At 40.9% G+C, this 27,522-nt stretch overlaps 1 protein-coding gene across 1 annotated transcript in view; it reads left to right on the top strand.

Annotated features, from left to right (window-relative positions):
* Positions 1-24,716, top strand: part of cpne4a (copine IVa) — a 52,510-nt gene extending 27,794 nt beyond the window's left edge. The window contains exons 5-16 of the mRNA XM_084026714.1: positions 1,120-1,194; positions 2,204-2,287; positions 2,912-3,001; positions 6,658-6,756; positions 11,473-11,559; positions 15,730-15,789; positions 18,168-18,301; positions 19,382-19,436; positions 20,547-20,598; positions 21,691-21,824; positions 22,756-22,992; positions 24,477-24,716. Coding sequence (XP_083882840.1) covers positions 1,120-1,194; positions 2,204-2,287; positions 2,912-3,001; positions 6,658-6,756; positions 11,473-11,559; positions 15,730-15,789; positions 18,168-18,301; positions 19,382-19,436; positions 20,547-20,598; positions 21,691-21,824; positions 22,756-22,992; positions 24,477-24,608 — 1,239 coding nt within the window. The 3' untranslated portion in view covers positions 24,609-24,716. The remainder of the gene's footprint in view (positions 1-1,119; positions 1,195-2,203; positions 2,288-2,911; positions 3,002-6,657; positions 6,757-11,472; positions 11,560-15,729; positions 15,790-18,167; positions 18,302-19,381; positions 19,437-20,546; positions 20,599-21,690; positions 21,825-22,755; positions 22,993-24,476) is intronic.
* Positions 24,717-27,522: the final 2,806 nt, after the last annotated feature.

Raw genomic sequence — 27,522 nt, 5'->3', positions numbered from 1 at the left:
TCATTTGTTTCTTTCCCTTACCTTCCTCAATTTGTATCTTTCCCCCCTCCTTTCTTTTATCTTCTCATTTTCTTTCCTGCTGTCTTGTTGAAGGTTGTTGTTTATTCAGACCATTTTTGTTTTTCCTCCTTGAATTCACAAACTGGACTTCAAACAGTTTGAAGGTTGAAACAACATATCAGTTTGAAGTTAGAAACAGGTGACCTTTGCTAAGTCCTGAACCCGGTTCAGCTGAGATACAAACTGATCCTGAGCCAGCTGCATGCTTTTGTTGTTTGAAGATAAAAGAAGGTGAAAGATCTGAGATCATTTCTTGTCTCACTAAATTTGTCTTCATATCATTTAACATTCTGTTTTCCTTCTTGTCATTTGTTTACATGATAATGAACAGAAAATGAATACATGTATTTTCTGCTCCTGTAGTAACCTGCAGGCTTCTCTTCCAGTCTCATCTATTGTTAATTTGAATGCTTTTGTGTATCATCTCTCATGTCGCTGTATGTAAATGTGTTGACGCTTCAGGAACACATCTGGTGTGGCGTGTTTCATTACATTTCATTTGCTTCAAGTATTCAGTTCACTCTCTTAAATCGAGTCAGATGAGACGTTAATTCTCAGCTCAACACTTCAGACACGTCATCTGTGAGCTGTAAATAACCACTGCTAGGGAAACATTTACTGTTACATTCAAGCAGCAATCTCTTGTTTTGAAAAGTGAAGTACCTCAAACTATAATATGGTCCCTTCCTTCACAATATTCTGAACTCCAGGCTTCAAAACTGTAGTACACAAACCAACGGGTGACATCATGATGACTGCATCCACTTGCGGTTATATTACTGCAATTATGGTAATTCATGGTTTGACTGGATACTCAACAGAAATGTGAATGAAGCTTGGAGTTAATTTGTTTGTTTCACGAGAAAAATAAATGACACTGATGGTAATTGTAATAATGATGTGTGGGCTGATGAAGCAGAAAAAGAGTGGAGCTTCGAAATGTTCCTCAGTGTTTATCCACGGGTTGTGTATATTCAGAGTTTCTGTGTGTGTGCGTGTGTGTGTGTGTGTGTGTGTGTGTGTGTGTGTGTGTGTGTGTGTGTGTGTGTGTGTGTGCAGGTCACAGCAGAGGAGCTGACAGGGAACGACGACTACATCGAGCTCTCGTTCAGCGCCAGGAAGCTGGACGACAAGGTAACAACTGAGTCTCTTTGTTACCTGTAACTTGTTTCTAGAAACTCCGTGAAATATGTCTGTCATGTTTGTTTGGCTGCACCATCTTTTATTTCTCTTTTTTTTGCAATAAGCTGATGCAGAACGTCTCATATTTCTCTGTATGCAACCTACTGAGGTGTAACTGGATATGTGAGCAACATTTGATCCTTACGCTTCATCTTGCATCATCAATCAGTTTCAATACAAAGTGGGAAAGAGAAAATATCAGTTTTAAGATTACAATAATCTACACAGTATAAAGAATGCCAAAGTAGTATGGATCAGAAGATATAAACAGGTTACCGCAGAGAACAGTCTATAAACTGTATATACTTGCATGGATACTGTATCAGATAAGCTGCACAACAGTTTCCATCAGGATGAATCAAGTTCTATCTTTTATTATAATATGAGTAAGCACCAAACACAGTTTAGAAAAGCCAAAGATCATGGTGGATTATGAGACAATGAGCTCCACCAGCTGTCCCACCAAACAGCAACAGATAGACTTTGTAGTCATTTTGTGTCTCTTCGTTATCATTTTTTTTTAAACTTTGTAGATAGTTTGTGTCTCCGTAGATGTATTCTGTCTTTTTGTGGTCATGTTGTGCCTCTTTGTTGTCATTTTTCTCTCGTTGCAGCTGTTTTTTTGACACTTTATAGACGTTTTGGTGATTGTGTGCTCTGTCATATAATATAGATGTGGTCAGCCTTCTGTCTGGCAGCTGGACAGCCAAACGATTCCACATGCTGTCAAGCAAAGATGTTGTTATCAGCCATTCTCATTCCTGTAACCTGTCAGCTGGCTCTGTTGAAATATTGTCATTCATTTTATTGATCGTGTTTCCTGAAAGTGAAAAGTAATTATGGATTTCTGTAGAGTGAACGATTGTTCAAATGAACATTCTGCTGTTGTAAATATGTACATAGATCTGGTTTTAGTTAACTGTTTCTCCCTTTAATACTCGGCGTCTGTTTGTTTGTGCAGGACTTCTTCAGTAAGTCCGACCCGTTTCTGGAGATCTACAGGCTGAACGATGACGCCACGATGCAGCTCGTCTACAGAACTGAGGTTCAGTCCACATTATATGTACAACATAACGTACAGTGTTACACTGCAACACAAACCGACACCGTGAGCTCACGCTACATCCCAACCTCACTGATTTAGTCTCCTAAAAACATCTAATTCAGCGTTTAGTTGTACGTAACTCCAACCTCTAGTGTCATTTCTGGTTGTAAGCAAAACAAGATGATGACAGAAAAAACATAAACTGACCTTAAACATTAACATGACTAAACTTAACCAAATACTTTTGTTTCAGTTCCATATTAATTTTAAGCCAAACATGATGTTTTTTTACTTAACCTGAACATTAGTTTCGTTGCCTCATCCTAACTATGTAGTTTATTAGCGCTTTGTTTGATTTTTCCATTAAACACATTTCATACTGTTTCCAACTGTGAGCATTGTTCTGTAGGAGTCAAGGTTGCATGTGAAGTGATGTTTAGTAATTCCATCATTTATCAAAGACATCACCTTCGGTTTTATTCCGCTCAAGTGAGCTGTTGGACGCAACAAAGACTTGATGATGTCATTATCTCTGGAAGATAGTCGGCCATCATTTCAACAACCTTGTCAATGTTCTCCCTCTCTCTCTCTCTCTCTCTCTCTCTCTCTCTCTCTCTCTCTCAGACGGTGATGAATAATTTGAACCCAGTATGGAAAACCTTCAAAGTTTCTCTCAACTCGCTTTGCAGTGGAGACCATGAACGCAAGCTGCAGGTATAGACACACACACACACACACACACACACACACACACACACACACACACACACACACACACACACACACACACACACACACACACACAGTGTCTCTTGTATCAGTCGATGGATGCTGTGGCTCCAGTCTAAATGTGGACGTCTGATTGGCTGCTATAAGTAGAAGCTAATGAGGATGAAAACCTTGAGTCTCTACCTTTCTTTTATTTTGACATTTATTGATTTTGACATGGCAGTGTTTGTTCATCATCGTTTTATAGGGTGGACATATTACAAGACAGAAAAGGTGTCTTCACTCAGTATCAGACTTAAAGAGCTTTAATGAGCCATCATGTTTGTCAAAAATGATAAAGGAACAAAAGCAGGGATTTTCCACTTAGTTGTGTCTTGCTGTTGCTATGGAAGCGTGAACTCATCATCTGTCAACCACATGATTAGTGATACTGTGTCTGTAAACAAACATAATTGAAATAACACACAAAGAAATGTTAATGTTCCTCCAGACCGACTGCCTCGCTAAAATGAATGAAAATGAAGGAAAGCGTAACGCGTCGTGTTCAACAAACTCAAACCATTAATATTTCAGGTCGATGCTCCAATGCAAAGGAAAAGAAGAAGCACGAGTTGTGGGTATCGATCAGGAGGGAGAAAACAGTGGAGCTGTTGTTAAATTTTTTTTTAAAAAACATGTGATTATTAAGAAGGATAAACAGAGAATCACTTCTGCTGTATGAACATGTTGTGTTTGTGAACGCTACATCAACCCTACAGTCTGTCATCACTGTGTTATTTCAAATGAAATGTAGAGTCATCACAGACATGGTGGAGGTCCAGGGTTATTATAGTAAACTAAAAGTGAAACCGAAAGGGAAATAAACTGTAAATAATATAGTATAAATTGAAACTAAATAATAATCCTCTAAAAAAACAATGAAATTACGTGGTTGAAAAAAAAAAACAAGTTAAAAAAGTTAAACGAAAAAATATATTTAATTGAATTTTTAGCAATATTGAAAAAGGAAGACAGCATAGATTACAACTTCTCTAAAGCAGAAACCTGAACCTGTAGGACATCTTTTCACCGTGGAAACCACTCAAGTTTCTAATTCCAAATGCATTCTCGAATGAAGCTGTGAGTGTGACAGCTCATTAAAACTTTCCTCTCAGGTAGAAACCTGTAAAAATTATAAACCTTAAACCTCCGAGGGTCTGTTCATATGTGTAGACTCTCAGAGAAGAAGGAGGAGAAGGAGGAGAAGAAGAAGAAGAAGGTGGAGGTGAAAAGGGGGAGAAGACGACAATTTTTTCTTACAGCCATCAGTGCTGCTGTCATGTTCAATTTAATGAGGCCACACACACACACACACACACACACACACACACACACACACACACACACACACACACACACACACACACACACACACTCCTATGCTGTAGCTAATTGGCTCGGTCGCCCACTTGACTCCTGTTGACCTGAACAAAATGAGAGAAACAACATTTTAGCCATTATCATCATGTCTTCTTCTTCTTCTTCTTCTTCTTCTTCTTCTTCTTCTTCTTCATTTTAAAGTGTGTGTTACAGTAAGGGGTTACAGTGTTGACGTTACGTCAACGACAGACAGATCTACTGACATTAGCATGCTACCCAGCTAGCATAGCGTCCTGTCTTGTAATACCACTTGGACCTGGAGAGGCGGTAGTGAGTCACTGTAGCGCCCAGTCCGCCCTCAGTCCAACATGAGGGGACAAAGAAAAGTAGAGCTGCCCCAAGGGCCTGTCAACAATGAATTGTTACAGGAATGAGTCCTAAATCGCAGACATTTTTAAAATTTCTGTTGATTTATTATCTCAGTAAACATGAGTTTATGGTCTCAATCTCTAGCTTTCACACTTTTAGCTGTGCTGCTCTGCTGCTTGTGTTCTTCAGATCCACCCGTCGCTCCTCCGTAGTCCACAAACCAATGTGTGTCTTATTTTAGAGGTAGACATAGATTTTCAAACTGTCCATCGTGAGTCCCGACAGTGTTTTAGGAGTGTGATGATGACTGTGTGCACTTGAATGCACTTTAATGTTGTTGTAGTGCCACCTACAGGTGATATACGACCACTGTGAGATGAATTCATTCATTTGTCAAGAATTGATCGGTGATATAGGAAGGCAATTTTATTTGTATAGCACCCTAGACCATATTCAAAGTGATTCACAGAACAATAGAAGAATACAGTAAAGATACAAACATTCACAATTAAAATGCAATAGAAATACAGACAATAAATCCACAAGTTAAAATATAAAATATATAGATAGACAGTGCAGGGGATGAGAACAGCAAAAATACATCAAAATGCTACAAAGAAGCTGTGTTTACATACATATTGAGATTTATGACACACACACACACACACACACACACACACACACACACACACACTGGCCTCCGGAAACTCCTGCATGAATATATGAAAATATAAATCATCAGACTGAAATGAGAACTGGGGCACGAGTGTGTGTGTGTGTGTGTGTGTGTGTGTTCTGTAAATTCATGAGATGGTGGTCTACGTCTCCCTTCTTCTCTGGGACTGTCAGCGTTCTTCTTCACGTCCTCCGATCTATTTTTCATGAACTCTGTCAAACCATCCTGGATTCAGTCCTCGTCTGATTTATTCCCTTCCCAGTGCTCGTTGTGGTCCCAGTGCTGCCCACTGGTTCCACTGGGAGGACGTCAGCATGACAGAAGGTCCAGCAGGACATTCATACATGTCTTTATTCTTCTGCCACATGTTATATTCCCTCTATTATTCTTTCGAACATTTGTGTTGCAAGAGAGAAGGTTCAGTCAGAAGAAGAAACGCTTCCTACAAACCTCGCTGTACTGTGTTGAAAATGATTTTGTATAATATTTGTGAATCGGGGTAGCAGTTTGCTCAGAGGGATCTTTGTCTGTCGTACAGCATTTGGTTCTCCACGCACTAAAGCCTGCAATAAGAGGACCATTCAGACATATAGAGTCTTCCTCTCCCATCTGACTGGACCCAGTCAAACTTTGTGGCAGCACATTAATAACTTTTCAGCTGACTTTGCTGAATGACTACAAACAAAAAACAAAATATACTTTCACTCAACTAATTTTAAAAGCTTCAAACAGAGAAAATTAATTAACAGAGACTTGATTTATTTGAGTAAACAGACTTGTCATCGTTAAGGGGAAACACATTTTTCATCCTCTGGTCAATTGAGAGATTTTGTTCTATTCATATTCCATAACATGCTTCTTTCAGACTAGTGGAAAGAAATCATCCAAAATTCACATTTAAGTGTTTATTTTTAATACTTTTCTCCTAAATTCACCAAAGGTTACCTGATGATTTAAACATAACATTTCCAAGAATTTGCAAAACAAAAAATAATTGTCTTAATGTCCGTAATAAACTGGTGATGTTTCATGTTGATGTCTATTTTTTAATGTTTTACCCTATTCAACTCCTGTCTCCTGTGGACAGATTGATCTGTAAATCAGTGATGAAGGTTCAAACACAATTACAAAGTGACAACTGTCCTCTGATGATTCAAATGTCTTCCATGTGGTTGTTGTCCCTCAGCAGTTTCTAATCAACGTCCACTGAAGTGTCTCTGTATTTTGTTCCACTCAGTGCACCGTGTGGGACTGGGACTCGAACGGGAAACACGACTACATCGGCGAGTTCGAGGCCACGTTCAAAGAGATGAGAGGGGCCATCGATGGGCGACAGGTAGGAGACGATGACCCTTCATTCACATACTTCCTGTATCACACCATATGATTAGTTATAGTACGATAAGAGGCGATGAGATATGTTGAGATGCAGTTAGATATGATGATATCTGTATGAAATGATAACATATGAGATACAATAACATGTGATGAGATACGATAAGATATGATGAAATATGAAATGGAGATGTGATATGTTAAGATACGATAGGATACAATCATTCTTTTGTTGAGCCCAAGACGATAAATTCTGTTGTTTTAGCTGCACAACACATACATAACTACAGATGAATAGAGAACGTAAATTGAAGAAATAATAAGGACGTGTATCTAGAACTAATCAGAAAAGATTAAAATAGGAAATATAAAACTATATAAGTACAAAGAGTGTTTTGACCCTTCAAAGCTGAATCAGGACTAAGGATACAAAGTATCTACAGCTAGAAGTCCTACATATACTGTACATAATGCATTGGATGTGACAATGCTTACATGGCAAATACATTCATAATTAATTAAATGAATGTAGTGCAGTAATGGGAAATATGTGCCTGTGAAATGCAGTGCAGTAAGTGAAAAATACCTTAACACCCCAGTTTTTTTTAATTTTTTTTTTTTTTATCAAATCCAGTTAATATTTCATTTCGGTGTGAACACCCCGAGTGTCAGTTTTCTGTGATATTTGCTCACTGTGGCAGAAAGTCCTGTTTCCCCTTCAGCTGCAGATCAATTCACCGGCTCAGTGAGAGTCAGCCGGAGTGACACAGCGTAACACAGAAAAGACTTCAGACACAGGAGGACACACAGAGGCTCAGAGAGGTTTATTTTTACCGAAACCAACGAGCTGTTGGATGGATTGTAGAAAAGGTGGCTTATTATTCACGTCCCCCTCAGGATGTGCGATCACTTAGGTGATCATCTGACTTTTCATGTAGCAATATCATCGGTCCAATACTTCTTCCTCAGAGTTTCACTACACAGTTATCGCGGCAACTTTCTTCCTTAACATCACGTAACAAGCCCAAAGTCAACATTTAGTTTTGGTTTAACATGGGGCATGAACAGCGGTCTCCTTGGTGAAAGTCCTGTGTTTGTTTGACCCACCCACCAGTTAATTAGTGGTGTTGATGCAAACACTATGAACCAAAATGTCCCCAGCTGGAAACAGTTACAGATCAGTAGCTGTTTGATGGGCATTAGCTTCCCTGGAGCTGTGTCGCTAATGTGGCTACAAACCACAGATAGCAGCCGACTTTAACCCTGGTTGGTCTGAGAAGAAAATACCTGACCTCCATCAGGTCCTGCAGCTCCAGGAATCCATGAAAGTGCCAATTAGCAGCGCGACCGCCCTGTAATAATGCACTTTCGGGGCTGGACACTTTATGTATTCAGACGGTGTAATAACCTGGGACGGCGGAGGCGGAGGCAGAGCTAATGAAGACTCAGCTGTCAAGAAGAAGAGCTGCTGGACAGAGATGCTTATTATGGGGCTCTGCATTAACAGCGTTCTGTTTCCAAACACTCAGGTTGTGTGTTTTCTCTGGAAAAGATGAGACCAAGCGGCTGGAAACACACTAACAATGTGAGACGGTTCAGCGGAGACGCTCGCTCTCAGCTGTCTCATTATCAGTGACGAGGATTCCAATATGTTGACCGCGGTGATCCTCTGTGATGGTCTGATGACATGACGCTACGTTAACCTTGTCCTCCCTCAGAGCCTTACCTCCTTCACTCTTATAAAGACTGAAATGAAATACAGCAAACATGAAGCAGAGCAGGATATGAATGCATCTTTTATTTGCCTGTCAGCTGGATTTGTGACGAAAGCTGTTGCTCGTCTCACCTTCTCGTCACATAGAAAACTCAACGTGTGACAAGATGACAGAGTGTGATGTTATTTTTTTTGTCAAGAAATCCCATGTTCAGATTCAACTCAACAGTGTGTTAGTGAATTGCCATTGTGTTGGACAGAGGTGAGGGAATGTTGCCTCCGTATGTCTGACTCGGGGGGTAGGAGGGCAACGAACATAGTACACAAAGATTGTATAGAATGATTGTAAACACTTGACGTGTCACTTCTGGTTGCAAAAAAAACAGGATGGCGATGGCCAGACACTGAGATGGCAATGGACAAATCCAAGATGGCGATGAACAAAAACTATGATGACAACAGCCAGAAATCAAGATGGTGACGAATAAAAACAATGATTGCGATTGGGTGAAATGCCAAACTGGAGGCTCCACAAACCAATGGTTTTCCTCACAGTGACGAAGTCCACTTCTTCCTCACAGTCTATGGCTGTTAGGATTATTTATTGGTCAGAGCTGCAGTCAACTCCAACTGTAAGCGCTCTGAAATGGGAGGTGTTTTCATCCTTGCTGTCATCCAGCAGAGGACGAAGTACAATAAGAACAGTCAGTCGAGGTCCGTCGGGGGAATCCCCCACCCCGTCTCTTCCTCCTGTTATTTATTGGCCTCCTTCCTCAGCTGACAGTCGGCTCCCAACTGAAACCTCCAGGGAGCTCATCCCCCTCCATCCATCCATCCAGACAGGAATAGAATCTGAACTGCTGCGCATCACCTGGTCTCCACGGTTACATCAGTAGAGTCAGAGTGAAGCCTCTGCGGTCTTGTTCGGGCAGGTGAAGGATGGTCTTCAGCTCGGAGGGTTTGTGGTTAACTAGACTGTAGCTCTGTTTCCTCCGCAGGAAGAAGTTAGCAGGCTGTATGAATAATTGGGCTTTTTATGATGATGTATGAGATTGAATATAAACACTTCATACTAATTAAATAAAAAGGGCTGCACGGTGGTGTAGTGGGTAGCACTCTCGCCTCACAGCAAGAGGGTCCTGGGTTCGATTCCCGGGTCGGCCCAGGTTCCTTCTGTGTGGAGTTTGTATGTTCTCACCGTGTAAGCGTGGGTTCTCTCTGGGTTCTCCGGCTTCCTCCCACAGTCCAAAGACATGCAGGATGGGGATAGGTTCATTGGTGACTCTAAATTGCCCGTAGGTGTGAATGTGAGTGTGAATGGTTGTTTGTCTCTACATGTCGGCCCTGCGATAGACTGGCGACCTGTCCAGGGTGTACCCTGCCTTCACCCAATGACAGCTGGGATCTGCTCCAGCCCCCCCGTGACCCTGAATACAGGATAAGCGGTAGAAAATGGATGGATGGATTCTAATTAAATGCTAGGCCTGCTGGTCTATATAGTAGCAAACATACATAGTGTTCTTGTGGTGCAATAGAAACACACATTATTGTTCATTATGTCTCTCTTTTGGCAAATTATTCAAAGTCAAAATCCAAGTGTCGGGAGGTAAAGAAAGAGTTTGTAAGCTTACAAAAAAAATATTTACCTAAAAAAGGCAACCAGACAAGCTGATAAGCAACAAATCCACAAAACAGCTGCCATCAATTCAATGTCCTTGTCTAAAACACAATCACTTGCAGAGAGCAGGGGGCAAGGGTTACCACAATATTATCAAATGTGTATTATCAACTAGATTTCAATATTTAATATTTTAAATATCAAGGTCAATATCAACACTGATGTGTCACAACGCCCTCATTATATACTTAACGTGATAACTTAGTTCTACTTCATTTTTGTACGATTTTCTAATTGGTCAGCTTCATCAGAGGATAAACCAAAAATTAGCTGGAGGATTTTATTTTGAAATCCCCAGAGACAACTTCTACAGTTTGTTTCCCAGCATCGTTACACAGCAGATCGTCTCCTCCAGCAGCGGCAGATTATCACTGTGAGACAAAAACACTCACAAACCTGTTGTTACACAGAATAATGTGTTTCAGTCAATTAAACAGTCACACAGGAGGAATGATTAGTGTTTTCACCTGGAAGCAGCAGCTGTTTGGCGTTCAGCTGCTCTCTCTGTGTCTGTCAACATTCATCAGCTGTTACCGTTAGCATCCAATCACATTCATGGAGTATCAAGTCCAATCTGCTTCGCCAGTTTGTCTTCATAACAGATTATGGTGGACTCATTCGTCATTGTTCTGGTTGAGAATGAGCTTTGGCCACTTTGTTGGCATTCAGGTGAGAGCAGCAGGATGAGCAGCCAAGTCACCAGGAGAAAATGTTGGCATTGTACCTTTCTGCAAAAATCAATGTGTTGAATGTGGAGGTTATTGACGTAGTGTCACATCATACAACATAGTTATGTTTCCAACGGTTTGTAGCAGTTTTAAAAGACACAGACAAACACAAAATGTTCAAATTGCATGTAACATATTTTATGGTTGAACAAGTGCAGTCGCTTCTGAGCTGACTTATAAAATCACACAGTCGGTGGAGTGATTATTTACTCCATGAATTCCATGAGGTTTTTAACTTAATGTTAAACTAGAAATTGAAGCATGTTGACTTTTTTTGTCAACATGCTGAAATGTTAACACAACAGGCGACACATCTTTAGAAATTTCACACATCAGTCAACCGAACTGAATGGAAACAGGGACAAATATAACAGAGAGCTGTGTGTCAGATGATGGTTTTCAACTCAATCACCAGAAAAAAAAAGCAAACCACAGGACATGTTGAATGTAAAAAAAACAAGTGTCCCCATTTTGCTCATGTATGTGATGTCCTGATGGTTGGATTGTTTTTGCACCAAAAAAGATTGAATATACTGTTTATAGAGTAAGACAACCTAAAAATAATTGACTAATCATACTTTCTTTGTGTGTTTGCAGGTGCAGTGGCCATGCATGAATCCCAAATACAGAGTCAAGAAGAAGAATTACAAGAACTCCGGGATCGTCATTTTGAACCAGTGCAAGGTGGGTGACACGTTAAAATACGTTAAGGGATGCTGGGAAATCTATGATGGAAGTCATCACTTAGGCTCATAAACAGAATCAGTTGGGTTCGTAACGAAATCTTGCATTGTTCCAGAAAGTCTGCTCCAAAATGTAATGGATTCTTCCACTAACTTTCATGAAAATCAGGCCAACAGTCTTTCCCAGAGTCCTGCTGGCAAACTGAACAGAAAACATAACCTCCTTACGAGGTAATAATAAGCCAACATTAACATTAAAAGAGCAACGTGTTACTCTCTCTTTGCTGAAAGTCAGAGTTGAAGCTTCATCAGTAAGTCTTTGGAAGTTATTACGCCGCCGAGGGGCGAGGAGTGTTTTGTTCCTGCTTTCTCTGTCAGATGGATGTAGGAGGGTTTCAGAGTTGCTTCATAAATACACATCCTGACAGAAAGTCTTCATATTAAAATCTTTTCAAATCTTAAACTTTATTTATCACTGTTTTTTCATCCATTTCTCAACACAGTCTCAGTGATAAAGAAACAGAAGACAGTTTCAGCATATGTCATTATTTAATTACGAGTCTTCATCGTATTCGGAGACTAATTAGGACACAAACACTCCTCACTGGTGAAAAAGTAAAGGACTGAAAAGTTTTTCCACCGAAATATTCAGCGATTCTATTTGTGCGTTGCAAAAACGTAACAAGGCTGGCAAGGTTGAAAACTGGGAACTGGAACAGGCAAAAGGCACAAACTGGCAGGGCATCTCACAGGTCGAGAATAACACTGACGACGACGTAGTGAAACCAGACTGGAAACAGACAGACTATAACAGCCCTCACCCTAATGAAAACGTAAAACAATAAAAATAAATAATAAATAGTCACGTCTGCACATATTTCAAGTAAACACTCGGCCTGAACATATGCTGAGGGAGCAGGCAGCGTAGGCGGGCAGCAGATTTTGGACGGAGAAACACAGCTGCATTTGTGTTATAAAAGTACCGGTCCGGTTCCGCTCCGGTACCGCTCACACCGCAAGTCTGAAGCCCAATCCTGACCCAGAATCCCGCTGTGTCCTACAGTCATCAACAGTATTTTCAGTCATAAATCAGCTCGTTAGCGGGGGAGATCCGAGTTGAACACTGAGTGATAATGAGTGGGATGGCCTATCGATTAAAGCCTACGTCTTGTCCACGTTGTTGATGTGCTCGTGCATGAACCGTACCGGAATCTGATCCCCCTCTTCCATGCGTGCCAGGGGTGAGGAAGCGTACCGTTCTTAAGAACAGAGCTCTCACACTGGCCAAACGGGACTTTAGGCTCAAGCGTGCCTGGGCGCGATATGGTTGGTGTAGTGTGAGTGCGCCTTAACTCACTTCACCACAGGGATGTCGCTGGCGACGGGCAGGCTGATGACTTGGATAGCTGATCCAGGTGGAGGGAGGATGTGTATGGCAAAGGTCACATATTGGGGCAACCATTCCTTTTTCATGTAATCATGAGTTCAGTTTTACTCATTTAGGGACTGCTAGCTAGCTTGCTAATTTCTTGCTACTGTTACAGAACGCACCATAAACTGCTGGGCTTGGTCCACATTACAGTTTGCTGTTGACTTAAACTGCCTCCATCCTTAGGAAGACGTGGCATTCCCGGTCTACGTCAGTCAGGTCCTTTGACGACCACGAAGGCCGAACCGAGCGGCCTCTGAAAAGAGACGTTCTGGTCGACAGTGTATTTCCTGTTTGCGTAGCCCAGTAACCAGTAAAATGGGGCCAAAGTTCATAGTTTATTCTTTTAAATGTACGTTATGATGGAGGATATGCTTCATGATATATTTCAGGCTGAGAGAGTTTATTTCTACTGCATCCCCCGCTGCTGATCCGCTCGCAGCTGCCATGTTGATTAAAACCCATTCATCACCGGCGTGCACTGAATCTCGGGATACGTTGGGAACCGAATCAACAACACGACTGAATACCCAGATACATTTTCAGCTGGTTTGGGAGTTTCGTTAATCTTGGATATTTTTGCTCTTTTTGTGCCATCATTGTATTATATTGGTTTCTTCCCAGATTGGAGACATTAGAAGTTGATCTCTTTCCAGTAAAGATGAAGTTTCTTGTTTCTCAGAGGCTGTCTGGCTGACAGACTGAACCTATTATGCGTCGCTCAGTTGCCTGACTAACTCAACGTTTCCTGCCAGACGATGCTGAACAGCAGAGTCAGGGGAATCCCGCCGTCGAATAAGAGCCAGATAACATTTAGCACGACGACACTCGACACATGAAGAGTCCCTGCTTCAAAACGGGTTAACGGCAGTTTGAAGAGAGCGAAGCAGGATGAGGTGTGGCACAACATGGAAACAAATTACTGAGCTGCTCTGAGGGGCTCATTTCCACTTGATGGATGAGGAGGAGGCAGCAAATGAAGGCAAAGGAGGTGAGTTAGTGGGGAGACAGAATGAGAGCAGGTTTACAGATCACTTACCGTCCTTTGCTGCAGCTCTCTCTTCCTTACAGCTGCACATATGCAATGTTTCATAAAGATCCCCTCTGATCTCATTCTGTCACAGCAGCCACACTCAGCAGCCGGGGGCAGATTCAGGACTGGCGGGGGCCCCAGGAGGACTCAGGCCAACAGTCCCAAACCCAAAGACTTAACTGGGATAGTGATTTAATTTTTAGAATAACTGGAAGGGGTGGTGGTTTCATAAGTGTGATAGGATAATAGCTTCAAGTCTTCTAGATCTGATCTTGGGTTATTCTCTTCTTTTGAAATATTGCCTCCTGTTTTTTTTCTGAATTCGGTCAATTGTTATGTCTGAATATGATAATAATCTCCTGCTAGAGGAGATCAGATCAGGCACCTAGCTTGGTTTCTTCTTTTATAGCTCTCCGTTCCCACACAATGAAACTGTCTTGTGAATTATGGTTTGAGGGAAATGTATTTTGTCAGGGATTACGTTTTCTCTTGATGCTTCACAAATTAGTTTCAAACAAGTCTATAGAAGTAGTGGTAGTGGAAGTAGGGAGGAGATCTGAGTGGGACGGGTCAAAAACACAGGACTTTCACCCAGGAGACTAATGTTAGAGTCCCATAACCAAATAGCTTTGTTGTGTTTTTGTTATGTCATTCTCAGTCAAACATCATGTTTCTTTTTTTAATTTAGCCATATTTTTGCCTCAGTTTTTCAGGTTCAGTGGAGCACAGATATGAGGAGGCGGTTTGTTTAATTAAGTTGTTCTGTGTTTTATGGAGAAAACAAACCAACTTTCTCATACAGACTAGTGATGTGTTCAGATGCTTGAATCAGAGACAAATTGTTGCACAGCACAATATTACTGAATCTAACATTTTCAAAGAAGATTAATTTATGTGCATATAAAAACATCACCATAATCAGTTGCTGATAAAAGCGTCGCTTGAATTAATTATTTCCTCGCAGCAAAAATAAAACCAGCATTTATTTCTCTTATCAAAACCTAACTTCACCCAGCTCTAAAGAGCTGAATCATGGGGATATTTGCTTGAAAAGTGACTTAATTATCAAATGAATAATTAATGCTTAGATGGTCAAACTGCCCAATACCCCTTTTAAAATGACCTGCAGTTCATTTTTTTTTAGATTTCAACGAAATTTTGTGAAATGATGTCTGTTTTAAGCTCTTGGCACAGAAACCAATATTTAACTTTTTTTGCCTGTTTTGTTACATCTTGAAAAATATTTTTAAAGTCTTTTAGGTCACATCCCGGTCACACTCTGCACCTATTTAATCAATTTCTTTGTATGTGTACATCCTTTTGACAATAAGTGTGTGGAACCACAGTGCCCTGTAGCACTGTATCACACTGTAATCTAAGCCCGCCCCCTTTTAAGTAGTCCAATCAAATCAAATGGATTTTATTTCAATTTACACACTTGCTTAGAGCTTCAGGCCAAGGAAACAAACGAGGAGGATGTTCAAGTGAAACCTTTAAAAACGTCTCCACAGCAGCTGAGTGTGTCGTGATAAAGGCTGCTGCTTACGCCTGCATTAATCTGATTGGATGTCACCGGTCAGCTGGTACACAAACAGCTGGTCAACTTCAATGGCTGAAACAGCTGATGCAAGTGTGACTTCAGTGCTCCTTTTGATATTTGGTGTTACATCATTGAAACCTTTAAAATATTAAATGCATTCTGTCTGCAGATCATCAAGATGCACTCCTTCCTGGATTACATCATGGGAGGCTGTCAGATCCAGTTTACGGTGAGCACGCACATACACAACAAAAAAGTGTCCCGTGTACGATGTCTCCATGGAAACGGTAACCATGGTAACACATGCAGCAGCCTCAGTGTCCCCATTAAAACTGCCAACCCTCGCTGGGGATCTGACCAGTTTAACCAGTCTGATCTCTTTAACTCTTTAAAAGCACAATAACTGAGGCTGGAAGTTTATATTTATGAGTATTTATTATTTTATTACATGGATCACGGTGGGCTGCACCCTCCGGGTTGGGTGTGAGTCGCTGCCCCAAATAGGGGCGTTCAAGTATATCGGGGTCTTGTTCTTGAGTGAGGAAAATGGATCATGAGATTGACAGGTGGTTTGGCCTTCCTAACTCTCCTGTCCCTGTGAGCCTGACCCGGATAAGCGGAGGATAATGGAAATTTGGTGTCATTATTTTCTATATTTTAATATACTTTTAACATTACTATTTATTTGATACTTTTAAGCTTATTTGAATACTTATGTGTATAGGACTTGTCACTTTGCTATGTGTATAGGGTCTTTATTTATAAGCATGAACATCTTTCTTTCTTTCTTTCCTTCTTTCTTTCTTTCTTTCTTTCTTTCTTTCTTTCTAACTGTAATGAAGCAAATGCAGCTGCACAATTTCCTGAGGGACTAATAAAGTATTCTGATTCTGATTTTAATATTACTATAAAAATGAAACGGTGCTTTGATCTTTAGAGATCAACTCAAGGCAGAGAAGATCAAAACACTCCATAAAAGTGTTTTTTTTAATTATTATTATGGAGATTACCGTTGCGTTTAACTCAGTATTAAACAGAGTCTGTTTTTTTTTTATATCTCAGCTTGATTTTAAACTCTAAACACACTGGTTGTGTGGTTGTGTTACATGGAGAGGCAAACACCCAGTGCATGCTGGGAAACACCTCAAACTCTTTCAGCTCTTTAAACATCTTCCTTCAGTCTGGCAGATACAAACATGTTGTTAACTCCTGTAAACATGGAGCTCAACAAAGCGGCATCACTTCCTGCGGCGACGGGATCCGACTGTGGGATCAGTCAGGAGAAAGGAAGAAGAGAAACGAAGAGTATTTGTGAAATGATCCGCGGAGGTTTAATCACCCAGGAGGGTGACAAAGTCACTCATCGGGTAAACAAGCGAGGGCGCTGGTTGAGTAAGAGGAGCTGCACAAATGGGAGGGAGGTGTGTTTTCTTTCTCTGCAGCATTGGTCGTCTCCAGAGGAAACTCCAGACTGCAGGTTGTTTTAGTTCACAGTCACAGTTTACTCCATTAAACAAAATCCAAGTAAATACAAACATAGGAGACATTGCCAGTGCCAGGGAAAGGACGTTTAAATAATATTCCATTCGTTTTGCTTTTTCCTTTAAGTTTTAAAGCAATGGTTTCTTTGTGTTAAGATGACCGTGTCCTTACCTGGACATGACTGGAGCCACCTCTGTTTCATCTTTTTCTTCAAGGCTTCTATAACTCCTTAATTTCACTCTGTAGCAGCAGCAGAGATGAAAGAAACCTGAACCATCATGGCTTTTTAATGTGTGAAGGTTCAGGTCCGCTACACTGGCTAATCGAGCTTCTTAAAGTCAAGGTCCATCTGAGATCCTGTGGAACATATTGGTGTTACAGTTGGATCCTCAACTGGGAGCCAGAGAACTACAGGGATAACAGGAAGTGGAAAGCATCGCTGGTTCCCCCCCTCCACAAAACAGACCTGCATATATCTTTTCTAGTCCTGCATTTATGTAGCGCTTTACTCGTCTTTCAGACCACTCAAAGCATTTTACATTACATGCCAACATTCACCCATTCACACACATAAACCACTGAAGACAGAGGCTAAATCCAAACCACCCTTAATGTTCCAAAAGTCAGTAGTCATTCAAAGGTGTGCTATATAACCTTTTCTGTCTGATTGCTCATTTTGATAAGTGCCAACATATAGGTATGTTTGCTAATATATTAAACCTTCATTGCACAACATGAGACTAACAGCCTACAATCTAGAGTTAAATATTAGAATTACACGGAAAATAAACCTGTTTCTTCAAATCAGCCAATCAGCTCTTTGATCAAACAAGAGCCAGGCAAACAAAACTGCGAACAAAACTAACCAGCATGCATTGTGTGGCGATCGCCGGTGATCGATTAAATGCAGGCCTGGCTCATCTCGAACGAGCCTATTGTCTTGGAGACGAGGGAACAGGAAGTGTAAAAAGTAATTTCCTGGTTGCGGCGCAAAAGGAAATGGAGCTTCGTCGTACAGGATTCTAGCGAATGAAATCTGACTTTCACTTCCACCTCTGACAAACTGAAAAGAGCCAAAGCTAACAAGTGAACTGATGCTGGTCTCTGATTGGTTGTCGTGTCTAGGTAGCCATCGACTTCACAGCCTCTAACGGCGATCCAAGGAACAGCTGCTCTCTGCACTACATCCATCCGTACCAGCCCAACGAGTACCTGAAGGCTCTGGTGGCTGTGGGCGAGATCTGCCAGGACTACGACAGGTCGGTCCGCATCACAGCGCAGCATCCAATCACATGCACTCATGACGATTCAACAGCAGGTTACAGAAAAGGCAGTTACCGTCTTAACCTTCTGTGACTAAATGTTTTATTCAGATAGAGAAGAACTGATGAGGCTCTTTATTCTAACTTGTATTTTACTTGTCTCCTTGAGATTTCTTCTTCTGGCTGACAGACTTTAAACCCCTTCAAGCTTCACATTGCGTCCCACGCAGTCTTTTATAATGTCGCATTTTTAGAAAAGGTTGTATTTTATTCTTTGCGAGGAGAAACCCTGAAGTTAAAAAGCCTGTTTTGAAGGTCTTTCTTTCTTCAGGGTTTGAGAACATAAAGCTCTCAGAAGTCCTCTAAGTGGGTAATGTTCCTCCACTTCAGATATAAATGCTTTCAGAACACGCACACAGTGAAGGATTTATGTAAAATATACCTACAGTCCTGTGCAGGAATATACAGTCATTTATCATTCAAATGCAATCAAACATTTTGTGCGCTCACTAAAGAGTTGACATTTGCACGTATCACAGAATTTTAATTACAAATCGCTCAGATGTTATTCAAGGATTCAAGGATGATTTATCATCATTATGCAACACAGGAATGTGCAAAAAAATGCAGTTATTGCACAAGAAAAACCAGACAAAAACATTAGTGAATTCTTGTAGTGCATTTCTTGAGTTTGCATCAGGAGGAACGTAAACAGCAGCAATGAAATTCTCTGGGACGATAAGAGACCAAAAAAATCAAGTAGCCTTCGGGGTGATCACATCCTGACGCGTCACTAGAATCAATCTTTTAGATTACATGTTAATCTCTAAAATGAGAAAGGTGCCAAAATATTCAGATTAACAGCAGAACTAGAGAAAATCCTTCTTAAATCAAGACAATTTGTGATCATTTAGAAATATGTTTTACTTTTCTTCACTTTTCATTCATGTGATCCGAGCAGGAAGTAATCACTTGAAGCTCCCCACATCCAATCAGTAATTTCTCTGATTTGTGTTGAAGTATGAGCTCTTTAACTGGCAGCCAATCACAAACCCTCCTCCCTTCTTCTTCTCGCAGTGACAAAATGTTCCCAGCGTTCGGCTTCGGAGCTCAGATCCCTCCTGAGTACAAGGTAATTTAACTGCTCAGCTCGCCGTCTCTCCCAGCATGCTCTCTGTCTATGGGGAGGGGGGCGAGGTGGTCTCTGCCAGACACCGGTGATTACCAGCCCTCCTCCTTCTCCCTGTCACCCTGGGGTGCTGCTGGTTGAATTGTCCCCCATCACTTCCCTTCCCAGGATGCCATGCTGCGCCCTGCGGGTGCTTGTCTGGTGCTGCATTCACATCACATGTTAAATAGTGCTGATTATCTGCATGAAGGGACCTGGAAAGGCTTAGGAGGTTAAAGTGAAATTATTTAACTTTTGAACAAATGAAAAGTTGAGTCCATCATTAAAAAAATGGTCTTTTTCTCTTTCAGAGGAGACAGAAATACATTGGGAAAGTAAGGAAGAGCTATATAAAGCTAAAATAGGAACTATATAAAGTAAGATATCCATCAATTGTGGCTGGAGCCGATCCCAGCCTACATTGGGCGAAGGCAGGGTTCACCCTGGAAAGGACGCCAGTCTATCACAGGCTGACATGTAGAGACAGACAGGTAACCAGTCTATCACAGGACCGACATGTAGAGACAGACAACCAATCACACTCACATTCACACCTATGCAACATTAAAGTCATCAATTAACCTATTCCCATCCTGCATGTCTTTGGACTGAGGAAGCCGGAGAACCCAGAGAGAACCCACACTGACACGGGGAGAACATGCAAACTCCACACAAAAGGAACCCAAGCCCAACCGGGAATCGAAGCCGGGACCCTCTCGCTGTGAGGGGGCGGTGCTATTCTCCCATTGTGGCTTTAGCTTTCGCCTGTCCTACATGAATTGAATGCAGCATCAGTCGCTGAAGTCTTTGCCACTTCCTGTACAGCAGGTTTCTCATTCAGTAAACTCTCCAACCTCAACTATGGTTGGTTGTTTTAATAAGATACAGTCAGTCAGCTGCTCCAATTAGATGTCAAGAAGAAAAAAATTAAAGCAGCTGAAAGAAACATGAGGTGGGATGAAGGGCCTTATTTCATTGTTGCACCTCTGTCTTTAGGCTTCTCTTTTATTCTGATTTTGAGATAAAACAGACCTCCTGTATCCCCCCACCCCCCCACCCCCTCCTCCCCTCCAGGTCTCCCACGACTTTGCAGTGAATTTTAACGAGGAGAACCCGGAGTGTGCAGGTAGGTGCTTTGATTTCATGCTCTGTTTGAAAAATAAAAGAAAAAAAAAGAAGTCAAATATTGGAGTGTGAGCCTCAGCACGAAGGAAAGTGTTTGATCTGAGGATTAGTTTGTTGATGTTGGGGCTGCAGATCGAAGGAACTCCCTCTGTCTAAAGCCTCCAATGATGGAGGAGGTGACGGAGTCTCCATATGAGGCGAAACTCAGTAAAACTTCCTGAAAGCGACTATGAAATACTGACCGAAATAACGGTGTAAATTTTGCACTTTAATAATAATAATATATATATATTGTGTATGTATTTATTTATTATTTTATGTTTTTATTAGTAACTTTATTTATTTGAGTCAACAATACGTTTAGCCTAGCTTAGCACAAAGACTGGAAGCAGAGTGAAACTGTTAGCATAGCTAAATTTGTCAATCAAAAATTTTAAAAAGAACAACTACTTTAGCTTCCTTTCTTATACTAGTTGATTATAATTCTCTTTTTTTGTTGTTATCTGTATTTATTTTTGTTTTTGTGCTGCTGCAACAACTGAATTTACCCTCTGGGGATCAATACAGGATTATCCGATCTCATCTTAAAACCAGCTGACTATGTGATGCTGATTAGCTTGTACAGTAAGTGAGACAGTCGGAAGGTCGGAAGGTGTATTTGTTTCCTCCTGCTCCATGTTGTCCTCTCCTTCTCTGTTAATTAGGTCAGAGAGAGAGAGAGAGAGACTCTTTAGCTGAAGGGCTTTCACCCTCTCGGCTGTAAAGGGCTGTAAAGGTCACACTTGAACACCAATACTCTTAATTAAGAAGTGTGAAGGAGATGGTGTTATCAATGACCTTCAGACATTAAATCACATCAGTGTGCCACCGGGCATGTTGGGACGTCTCCAAACACATCCAGAGAAAGACGGAGTGAACTTGAGTCTGGAGAGGCATTTCCTGCTGGTTGTGTTTGTGGAGGAAACGCTGTAACCATTAGAGGTTCAGGAATTTTCAGTAGTCTCAAAAACCAGTAGTGTTTTGGATTATTTCTGATGCAAATGTGTTTAAATCATAAATGTGCTTCCTGACAATGATCTTTATTTTTTGTCAGGTATCCAGGGTGTGGTGGAAGCTTACCAGGCCTGCCTCCCCAAGCTGCAGCTCTACGGTCCCACCAACATCGCCCCCATCATCCAGAAGGTCGCCAACTCCGCCTCGCAGGAGGTCCACACCAAAGAGGCCATGGTGAGAGAGTGGCTTGGACCGGTTTAGTGGTCACTCCTCATTCCACCACAGTCTGCTGCTGCCTGGTTGTGATTGTTGAGGCACTTGATTTATTATCCTAAAGAGGTTTACGTAGAAGTTACAAGATTATTTCTTTATGGAAAGAAGAGGAAACATGACACTGAATACTCCCCCCTCTTCTCCAGTCAGTTTGATTGACAGATGATTCATCCAATCACCAGCCAGGTACCTTTTTTTTAAAGAGCCTGCCCTTTTCCAAACAGTTTCCAATGACAGTTTCTCTCTAATAAACCATTTTGCAGGCCAGATAAGATCTTTCCAGGCTGTCTGGGTCTTGGATCAGCATACCTCCCAAAGGTTGTGATCCTTGTTCAGTCATGCAGTAATATACTGAAAGTTGGTGTAGCAAGTAGTAGAACAATGCACGCTCAGGAAGTTCTAGAAAAAAATGTTCTTTATAATTGTCTGGGTTTCTGGGAGTCGTCTAATCGGTACCTGGGAGAAAGTGAGTAACAACTCTGGTGGAATTCTTTACCATTTCCCTTCACTCAGTTTGAGACAGTGTTGTATTAGAATATAAAATATAAAATATATGAGAGATTAAAAATAAGAAAACGTCTTTTGGTGTTCATTTGTCAGAGTAAGTTTATGGTCAGGTTTGGTTCATTTTTGTCATTTTGAGAGCAGACCTGAATTTGGTTTGATGGGTGCTTTAAATTCTCTTTATTTTAGCTTAATATTTGTTTTTCATCGAAGGTTAATTTGAGCTTTCTTTTATTATAACAATATTGTTTTACAATTAACAGTTTTTAAGATGATCATATAGAGACAAATATATTCGTTAACCATTAACAACCTGTGAACCTTGGACTTCCTGATACAGTTTGACGTAAGAAATTAACTGATTGGTTGTATATTCTCCTTCCCGCAGCAATACTTCATCCTGCTGATCCTAACGGACGGCGTCATCACCGACATGGCTGACACGAGGGAAGCCATCGTCCAGGCCTCCCACCTTCCCATGTCTGTCATCATTGTTGGGATTGGGAACGCCGACTTCAGCGACATGCAGATGCTGGATGGCGATGACGGGATCCTGCGATCACCCAAAGGAGAGCCTGTTCTCCGGGACATCGTCCAGTTTGTCCCCTTCCGCAACTTCAAACACGTGAGTCTATCCAATGGACTCTAAATGAAAAAAAAAATCATGAATATAAAGAGAGGGAGATTCTCTGTTGCCATCTTTGTCTTAAATTTCCTTCCGACTGAGGTGGTCCTCAGGGCACGATTTTAGGTCCTTTATTGTTTCCGATATACGAGTTAATTTTTCCTTGTGGGCTCATCGTACCATGACACAATATTATTTTTATTGTTGCTATGGTCTGCATATTGTTGTGCCTTTCATATATCATCAGCCTGATCTCATTCCCAGGGCATACTGTCATTGTTGATGATTTCATAAAACTCAGCTTTACATAAATACTTTCACATATTTCGTTGGCTTTGCTCTGTTTTACCCATTACATTTTTTTTAGCTTTCCTTTCCCTGATTATGATTAAATATGTTGCTACTAACAGTAAATAACTTGTCTGCTGTGCAAATATAATATATTTATATACTTTTTTTATTACAAACACATCTAGCTGTTCATTGCCTGTGTTATCCCGAGTTAAAAATCTCTAAATATGGGACCAGATGGTGTGTTATTTTGAAAGATATCTTAATTAAAAATGATACAGTGTGTATATTTATATAACTTTGTGTGACCCTAAAATAATGTAACTGTGGATGGCTGTGAATGCAATAAGCCAAGAAGAGCAGAAAGTTTGGAATCACGACCAGAGCATATTGTAAGAGGAGGAGGACGAGGCGGGAGTGTGAAGTTATTGAAGAAATGAGCTTTTCGCATTTTAGAAAGGAAGATGGGGCGGCAATCTGCCAAACCACAAGTGGGAAATAATTTATTTCTCTCAAATGAATTTTCGCTCTTTAACAAGTCTGAAGGTTACAGACTCTACAGTTCAGTGGAGATTTATCTTCACAGTTTGGACTCATTTTACAGACACTGGATACATTTTTCCTCCTGGGTTCAATATGTGTGTTGAATGAGAGTTTCCATTTTTTTACCCAAAAAGAAGTGATTCTCATTTGACAGCCGCAGAATAAGGCAGAGACGAGTAACTCTGACCGACTCCCTACCCAGTCAGTTTCTCCCAAAAGTAGAATTATGTATATGTAAAGGTCAGAATCCCTGTAGTATTTATTCTACTTATCTTACTTGTATACATTCCTGCTCATCTTAGAAAAAAGAATCTTACCCGCTCATCTGTTTTTTTTTTATCATTGATGTCTTTTATTATTAATATCTCTTTTGTATCTCATGTTTCCATAGTGTTTTCCTTATCATTTAGCTTCATCTCCACCTTTGCTGTTTCCATCAATTTCTCATCCTTGTTTACTTTATTCCCTGTCTTGTTTTTGTAGATTCTATTAAATAAAATATTGCTGATGCAATAGTTGCCTGGATGATGGGAAATTGTTCAGTGCTAAGTAAAGGTCCACAGATACAGGTTCAGCACACAATGGTTTGATTCCATATAAGAAAATAAATATGTTTGTAGATGGATATTTTCTTTCTGTCTCATCCTCAGGCGTCTCCAGCTGCTCTAGCTAAGAGTGTGTTAGCTGAGGTGCCAAACCAGGTGGTTGACTACTACAACAGCAAGGGCATCAAGCCCAAAGTGCCCAACAAGTTCCAGTCTTCCCGGCAGTTCGGCCCCTGAGTATCGGTGCCGCCACAGCTGCCCCTGGACAGCACAACCTCTTCTAGACTGAGAAAAATGTTTACTGTCTTGTCATTTGTTGATGCGGATGTTAAAGGTGCTACATGCAGCATTTTACATTGAGGAAGGGACTCATTTCAAAATGTTAATGCCTGTCAGCCTCCACATTGCATTTACATTGGGAGGGATTTTACAGTTAGGACAAACAAGAAGTTCTACTGGTTACTTTATGGTACAAAACAGGGAGACAGTGTTTCATTACCTGCCGTCAGCTTTTAAAAAGAGAAGCTGCTGGTCACAGAATTGCAAGTTAGGATGCTCCCAAGGAGGAAACATGGGTCTGGTCTAATTACATGCACACAGTAGATAAACCATTATAGACAGCAAGCAGCCAGTCTTCCATTTCAAAGAGCGATGTACGTTTTCAGAAATATCAAAGAAGTGAGTACTGTAACCTGAAGCACTGCAGTAAGTCAACTTGCAGTGATGAGCGTCCTGATGCCGAGTATGTGGGCTTACATACACAACCATAGCGAATAGTGTTTCGATGCACACTATAAGTGGATGTTTCACCCTCTAGTGTCCCTGAAAGAAGAAACACAGGAGTCTCATTGAATCATACATTTGAACCAACATGTTTTTCAGACATGAGTACAGGACATAAGGCTAATGTGAATATACCTTTGGGTCATATCAGGTCATACTGTAATTGCTTATTTTCTAATTTGTAAACATCCTTCACATCATGTTGCAAGATCTAATTACCACTACACACCAGGGTTAAAACATATTAGTAGTCATAGACATAATTTTCTAGTTATGTAGCATTACTTTTGATATGCATATAAGAATTATGTAATTTTACGTCATTTATATGTCATGTAGCATGTACTGCAATGAAATGCTTTCATGTGAATAAGATGTAGTATCAAATGTAAGAGAGACCACTTATGATGGGTGGGAGGGGGGTCAAACAAACACAGGACATGCAACCAGGAGACCAGTGTTGAAGACCAGTGTCCCAAAGTGTAGTTGTTGTTTTTCTAAGATACGTTTATAATGTGTTTCCCTAAACTGCGGCTGTCACTGTAGTGCATTGCCTAAACAACAAATGACACATGGCAAGTAAAAAGCCTAAAATGCATAATAATGCCTATAGGGGAAATTATGTTTTTTACGCCTTCCCATGAGATCAGGTTTGAAAATGTGGAATTTGAGGCAATGTAAATAGATGCAGAGATTTCGCTTATAGGAAAATTGCATAGTGAACTGTGACACATCTGTTTGTGGAAAAAATGTACAGTACAATCTAAACTGCGATAACTTTTAGTCCTGTTAGCGACTAAACCATCTTATTTACTAATCAGAAGTTAGCTAACTGGTAGCAAATAAACTAGCCTGTTAAGCAATTATGACTATTATCTGCAAATTACTGTCTGGATATCATATAAGCAGTTAGCTCAGCAGCCACGGTAGTTTGCTGAGTAGGCCTACTACAGTGGGCATGCAAGTAGTAACTTCATCATCAAGCTTCCAGCACTGTTCATTGGTGGTGCCAGTTTCTGGTGTCACCCGGTAGTAACACTCGCAGTCACTATCTTGAGTTGTCCAGTGAATTAAAGACACAAAAGTCGTAATCTTTTGCGATCTTCGATCCCACCTTACATGGACACATCATAGGAGGCTGAGAGGTTTATGGGCAATGAGGAACTGTTGCACTAAAAATATCAGTGACGTGAGAAAGAACTGCATCTTATCTTTCAAATTTAGGTTCCATGTATAAAAATGCTTATTGTTGCACCTTTAGCATCCATTGTGCATGCAGGGCCTACAGAGGCTGAGCTGATTGTTACATTCAGGAGTGTTTTTAAGGGATGTGAAAAGCACACAAACACACAACACGGACCAATCCAAACGCTGCTTCCCTGCAGACAGCATGACGGGCGGGGAAACAGACAATGATGGAATGTATGACCCCCCTCTCCTCCCCCATCTGCTGGTTTGGTTTTATAAGAGTTTAATCAATATTTTGCTAAATTTCGTATGGTTCGTAAGTTGTAAAGCATTTTGGATCTCTGCCACATTAACAAGTGAGCTGCCTTTACAGACGTCTGCATCCTCTACTGGTTTTTTCTAAAGGCGAGGCAGATGCATGAACTGTTGTTTTGCATGCAAATCTCCATGCAGGACTCCTCGGTCCTTGTGGTTTCTGTTTCCTGGTAGTAATATGAGTAATAATGACGTTTACAATGTACCCGATGAAGGGGATGTTCTGCTCTAAAGCATGTTCACATGTAAATGAAAATGTGTGGGTAGATTTAAAAGCACAACCTGAGTATCCTTGGAGAGATTTTTGGATTATGGTGATAGATTTTGGTCACTTTGTGCCACAGCACGTGCCCATCTCTATTTCTGTCTTTGAAGAACAAATTCACTTTCTTCTGAATGTCATGGGTTTTACCGATCACATTGGCACATCTGACATCCTTTTGAGGGGGTAATCATATTGTTTGCGTTTTTCAGACTACACGTCTTGTTTTTTTTTTATGTGAGTACATTAACGGTCAATTTTGCTTTCAGTGTAAACGTCCTCAGTTTCTACACTTTATTCAAGTCCTAAGTCAGCATCAGACTTCACATCCCATCCATCCATCAGTCCCTCTGTCAATTGCTCCACTTCCACCACTTATGCAGATCTAGGTTTTGGAAGCAGGCTGAACAAGATAGGCGTCTGTGAAGATTCTCTGTAATCCAGGTCATGGTATAGCTAGAAGTGCTCTGTCAAAGGTTAGTGGTTTGGTCCCAGGCTTCCTGAGACTTCCTACCAGTAAGCCTTTTGGATGATAGGAATAACATCTTAAAGAAAATCCAGTTGCCCAGTTGACTTAACACTTCTAGATATTCCCCAGCCACA

This window comes from Eutrigla gurnardus (assembly GCF_963514095.1).
Source record: "Eutrigla gurnardus genome assembly, chromosome: 14".
NCBI classification, from domain to species: Eukaryota; Metazoa; Chordata; class Actinopteri; order Perciformes; family Triglidae; genus Eutrigla; species Eutrigla gurnardus.
Note: the sequence above shows the minus strand (reverse complement) of the source record. Positions and strands in the feature narration are given on the sequence as shown.